The sequence below is a fragment of the Apodemus sylvaticus genome, chromosome 1 (genome assembly GCF_947179515.1).
Source record: "Apodemus sylvaticus chromosome 1, mApoSyl1.1, whole genome shotgun sequence".
In the NCBI taxonomy this organism is placed as follows: domain Eukaryota; kingdom Metazoa; phylum Chordata; class Mammalia; order Rodentia; family Muridae; genus Apodemus; species Apodemus sylvaticus.
Genome location: NC_067472.1, coordinates 78,004,850 through 78,010,850, shown reverse-complemented (window position 1 = coordinate 78,010,850; position 6,001 = coordinate 78,004,850). Strand labels below are relative to the sequence as shown.

Sequence of the window (6,001 nt, the reverse complement as noted above, 5' to 3'; positions counted from 1 at the left end):
TCAGGTAACAGGAAGGTGCGCGGGTTGGGGGCGGGGACTGGGCGGACCAAAGGCAGGAGGGTGGGGCCTGGGGTGGGAGAAAGGCTTGACGATGGGGACCGCTTGCGGGAGGGGAGGAGGCACCCCGGCAAGGGGCAAGTGGGGGACCCAGCCGGGCTGGACCCCTAACCCCACAAGTCTGTACAATAAGGTTTGCTATAAAACTCAGAATCTAGCCGGGGCCGCTGACTTTCTGTGTCTGTCTGCGGTGTCGAGACTGAGTGGTGGGTAGGGATGGTGGAAGGGGCTGTTATGGACGCTTCGGGAAGAAAATGGGCTTGCCTTTCCTGAGATGACTGCTCAAGGAAGAATGTGGAAGTCTGGACACCTGTGAACGTCCAGGTATACACTGGGTGCTCTGAGGCCAGCAAATTCCCAGCAGAAGCTGTATTTGAGCATTCACGTTGGTGGCCTGGGTTAAGGGGTCCCGTGAGATCTTTGCCCGTGGGCAGACTGCAGGGGTTCGGTCTCACGGCTCCACCCAATCATGTGGTCACTGGGCTCCGCCCCTGCCCCAGTTCCTGTTTCGGCCCCTGGGCCTTCTAGACGCATCGGTAACTATCCCGCTGGGTCTGCCTTGCCGCCCAGGATGGGGTCCTGCCCGGGCTTAGGCCGTCCCTTTTTGGGGGTACAAGGCACCTCGGTCCCTCCTTGACTTTCGGCGCTTATGGTGTAGCGGCTCTCAGGATGAAGGGCGGCGAGGGGGACACGGGCGAACAGGCCCCGCTGAACCCGGAGGTGGACAGCCCGGCGGGCTCAGCCACGTACCGAGAGTTCGTGCACCGCGGCTACCTGGACCTTATGGGGGCCAGTCAGCACTCTCTGCGGGCGCTCAGCTGGCGCCGCCTCTACCTCAGCCGGGCTAAGCTCAAAGCCTCCAGCCGCACATCTGCTCTGCTGTCGGGCTTCGCCATGGTGAGGGGTGGGAGAGGGGTACACGGGGTGGGTGAAGCACGTGGTGGGAGAAGTCAAGAAAATGGGTACTCAGTAGAGGGCGGAATAATAGGGTTTCTTTAGGGTAAAAGGAGCGAAATCCCAAGGGACTGGAAAAGCCCTTTGTGTCGGGGACAGGGTTGTAGTCGGTAGGCTCTAGGAATAGAAACAGACTGAAGATCGGTCCCAGAAGTGCCATGGAAGAAGAGAGTGAAGAGGTCGGATGGAAACCGGTCGGGAGAAAGTCTGTTATCAAAGTGTCTTAGTTTCCAAGTCCTCTAGAGTTGAAAGGCAGGCAGAGCTGAGAGCCTCTATCAACCAGATCGGGGAAGAGGGATAGAGTATGGAAGAGTGAGAGGCACGAAGAATGCTACAATTGCCGGGAAAACTAAAACCAGTGAGGAAGCTGCTCAGGGAGCTAGCTGATAAAAGAGTCTGATAAACTGCAGGTGTGGGAGGGTAATGTCAGCTAACGGTCCCAGCAGTGGAGAAGATTCCAGAGTGCAGCCCGCAGATGTATCCTGGTTCCTCCCTCCTTACGGCCAGCTGTGCGGCCCCAAGCCATCTGTAGGAAGCTGTGGGGTAATAGAAGGTACTGTCTTTGTGGTCTGCCAAGCATTTGTCCAGGAGGATCTGGGATGCTTATGGAGACCCCTAAAACTAGGTGTGTTAGAACAAGCTCCACTTAACCAAAGGAGTTTCTTCTGGAACAGCGTGCTAAGGAGATGGATGGAAGCTGCTGTTTTGACAAGGATGCTCAGCAGGGTATGGGTGTGGGTGCTAGTTTCAGTTTTCTTCACACTTGGAAGGAGGAGGGGAAAGCAGGCCTTGGGGGAGGGCGCCCTTCATGTGCACCCTTGTGTAAATGGATCTTGGAGGGAGCTAAGGTGAGCTCATATAAAAGTAACTTAGGTTAATACCTCCCTTTGTTCTGCAACCACAATATCTGAATGAAAGTCTGTAATCCTAAAGGTTGCTCTTAGTCTATGATGCTTGTAAGGGGCCCAAATTCCCCCCCAAACAGCCCCATAGTTCATGAGGACCTTTGGCTGCAAGGAATCAACCCGACAAAAAGGAGGACACAGCAGCTTCTGTCTGAGCCACATGGCTCAGCCTGCTTCTAAGGGAACCGTCCAATCTGCACTGCTGCAGACCAGACCGTTGGGGTGTTCGTGTAAGAGGGTTTTCTCAGAGCATCAGTCGGTTGAGTGTTCTGGGAACAAGGGCTGTCCCTGACGAGGAGGCTGGCTTGTACCCTGGGAGACACCAGAATTAAGTCCGGCCCAGATCCCTGTTTGTGAACACAGCTGCTTACTATCTGCCTGGCCCAATTCCCCAAAATACTACTCAATTTTATTTTCTTAAGTACCACTGTCCTCCTGCACCTTTCCATCTAGCCCCAGAGTAATCTTGGGGATCCTTAAGAAACAAAAATGGAGAGAAGTCCTCTTGGCTTGGAGTTAACATACAAACCATATTCATAGGCTGTGACCCTAGCCTAGCTGGTAGAGTATTTGCCTACCATTCAGGAAATCCTAGGTTCAGTTTCCTTTAAAAAAAAAAAAATATGGTAGAGCACACTTAAAATCCTAGCATTTGAGGTAGAAATAAAAAAACAAGGTTGTTCTTGGCAGCACAGAGTCAAGACTAGCCTGGGCTTCTCTCAGCAAATCCTGTCTCAGCAAACATTCACTGTTCAGTACCTGGTATAGTGGCAGTCGTTCATATGAGAAAACGCTGAGGCCGCACCGCGAGCTAGTGACAGGATTTTGACTTTAGCAGTCTGGCTTTAAAACCGAATTTGTCCGTCCACTCAAATGTTTGCAAAGTGCAGATTAGCTGGGTGGAGTCATGGTTAAGAGACTCCCTGACCTGTCGAAAATGAACAGCCATGATTCATCCTGGAGAGTTGGCACATTTGAGTACAGACCTGATGTGACTAGATGTGACAAGTTTTTAGACTGATTTGGAAACATGAAGCTTCTTGAATTTTAAGAGTCGGCAGTTACTACCTTTTGGGTTCTCTCTTTTTGTGCCTTAGGCATTAGTCTCAACTCTAACAGTCTGTGCCTGGTTCTAGTCATAGAACTCAATGTTTAGTATTAACTTTCTCAGTGAGACTATTGTCCCCATTTTTCAAGTAGGAAACTGAGGGAGGCACTCGCTCAGAGGTTACACAGTTGTTCAAGGTCAGATGACCATGACCCTACTCAGGACAGTGAAGTAGGAGGTAATGAATCTGAGGCAAGTCTGGACTAATGGGCTGTTGTAAGGAAACTACAAACTGTAGACCTGAGAATGGACCTAAACAGCCCGGAGGATCTTCGCTTGCTTGCTTAGGGTCTGTTGTGACTTTTTTTTTTTAATGGGGGTTTTTATGTAGTCCTAGCTGGCTTGGTACTCCTTAATTCTGGGATTAAAGGCACTTCGCATAGGCTGCTCTCAATATCGAGATCCTGTTTCAGCTCCCCAAATGCTAGAAAGCTTGTAGTACCACACCAACCTGAATCTACTTTTTATATTTTATTTGTTATGGGTTGGAGATTAAACCTAGAGGGATGTGAGTGCTAAGGTTGCTGCCATCGAACTACATTCCCAGCCTGCGTCTACTTTTTAGCCAGTATATTATAGCCAGGTAAAAGCTCAGAAAAATGTTAGCTAGCCCCTTTGAGGCCGAGGTGAAATCACTCAGAAAAGCTGAAGCAGGAGGATGGCAAGTTTCAGTTCAACCTGTATTACCCAGCAAGTTACAGGTTAGCCTAAATTATAAGAGCAAGACACTGCCAAAAAGGGGGTTAGGGTGGGGAGAGCTGAGTATCTCCTAGGCACTACTTTGTTTTAGGGTTGTTTCAGTCATGATTTTAAACAGGCAAAGCAAAACACCTGAGGACGCTATGTTCTAGAGACTCAGTGTCTTCCTTCTTGTGCCCACAGGTGGCAATGGTGGAGGTGCAGCTGGAGAATGACCATGAATACCCACCAGGTCTGCTAGTGGCATTTAGTGCCTGCACCACTGTGTTAGTGGCTGTCCATCTGTTTGCACTCATGGTCTCCACATGCCTGCTGCCCCATATTGAAGCCGTGAGCAACATCCACAATCTCAACTCTGTCCACCAGTCACCACACCAGCGACTCCACCGATACGTGGAGCTGGCCTGGGGCTTCTCTACTGCCTTGGGCACCTTTCTCTTCCTGGCTGAAGTTGTCCTGGTGGGCTGGGTCAAGTTTGTGCCTATTGGGGCACCCATGGACAAACCAGCTCCTGTGGTACCTATGTCCCAGGTGCCACCTGTGACTGTCTCCCTTAGTTTAGCTTCTAACCTCACACCATCCTCTGCTTCTATAGCCACATCACAACAGCCTTCCAAAGCCTGTCCACCCCGGCAAGCGTGTGGTGGTGCTCATGGACCAGGCTGGCAGGCAGCTATGGCCTCCACGGCAATCATGGTACCTGTGGGACTAGTGTTTATGGCCTTTGCCCTACATTTCTACCGGTCCTTGGTGGCTCACAAGACAGACCGCCACAAGCAGGAGCTGGAGGAACTCAGTCGCCTGCAGGGGGAGCTGCAGGCTGTGTAAGCCTGGCTTTAGACTGTTGCAAGCATTGCCTCAGAAACCCCAGGGATCTACAGACCTCATTCCTTGCCCTAAGCTAGAGCCACCTCCAGTGAGCTCTTAGATAGAGGCCAAATCTCTGCACAGAACCCCACACTCCCAGGATTGATCCCGTTGTCATGTTCCAGTGGGTTTTGTAAATTCTCCTCTGCTTGAGGAACAAAAGAGGAAGTAAACTGTCTCAGTCTAAGACTCCTGGGGTAGAGGAGAAAGGAGGCCCCAGTGAGATCCTCGGTGGTGCTGAGCAGTTACTTGTCCTTCAGGAAGGTGACATCTGCACAGCTGTCCCGAGGCAGTCAGCCCTTGCTTCCCTGTAATCTGCTTGACAGTTGGCATCCTGGGGGATTTTACATGGGCCCTCAGACTAGCCACTCCACACCTGGTGACTGGTGGTCTGTCCCACTGCCCTGGGCACTTACAGTCTTTGGCCAGAGCTAGGGGGCTAAGAATGTGCAGCTAGCTTGACAGGGCTGGGTGAGTTTGTAAGGGAGAAATTTCAGCCCTTAGAGTGCAGAGCTCTCCTTCAGACACAGATTTTTTGTTTTTCAAGCCAGAGGGTCACTATGTTTGTTACTCTGGCTGTCCTGGAACTCTGTAGACCAGGGTGGCCTTGAACTCACAGAAATCCACATGCCTCTGCCTCCCATGTGCTGGGATTAAAGGCATGCACCACCACCACTCTGCTCAGACACTGAATTTTTGATGTACCTTGTTTTGTAAATAAAGTGTGTCTCACATATGTTCCCACGGCTGTGAATGGGATGAAGGGGTAATCTTGGGTAAGGTTCTGTGTTCCTAAAAGGGTCGCACGGAGGTGATGGATGGATGGTATGAGTTAGTCTATGACCTCAATTACCTTTACCATCTTCTAGGGATTTCTGGGAGAGAGAGAAAGAGGGAGTTGGTATCCTTCAACTGTGACAAAACAAAGGAATCTCATCCCCTGTACCTTCATATGCATTTTTTCCCTCAGCCTCATAATTTTAAGTATAAATCCTACCGTTTAATCTTAATGGTGATGGACCTTGTACAGATTCCTTTTATTACGTGAAATGGTCAGTTAAAATGTATAAAACCAGACTCCAATAATTTTTCTGACCACTGTTATGAGGGTTGCAGTAACTCTTGTGACCAATAGCCATCAATTCTGGAGGGATAACCTGAAACTGAGAGAAGTCAAGGGCTTGTCCAGCATCCCATAATGAGAGGCTCTTGTAGAGGGGCCACTTAAGGCATCTTCAGCTCAGCAGACTTAGCAAGAGTGCAGTTCTTCCAGAGAACTGAGCCTGTATTCACAGGATGAAAAAGAGTGTTGAACCTTGCGACGATCTCAGCTCCGGGTTCCCAAGTGAAGCCTGAACCGGGTCTGTCCTTAAGCTTAGCGGGATCCTACGGGCATAGGAGCCCTTGCTGA

General features: G+C 50.5%; 1 protein-coding gene across 1 annotated transcript; it reads left to right on the top strand.

Moving 5' to 3' along the window:
• Positions 1 to 439: 439 nt before the first annotated feature.
• On the top strand, positions 440 to 5,326 carry Orai3 (ORAI calcium release-activated calcium modulator 3). The gene is made up of 2 exons (XM_052197974.1): positions 440 to 954; positions 3,907 to 5,326. The coding sequence occupies exons 1-2, from the start codon at positions 727 to 729 to the stop codon at positions 4,549 to 4,551; spliced, it is 873 nt and encodes a 290-aa protein (XP_052053934.1). The 5' UTR covers positions 440 to 726; the 3' UTR covers positions 4,552 to 5,326.
• The last annotated feature ends 675 nt before the right edge of the window (positions 5,327 to 6,001 follow it).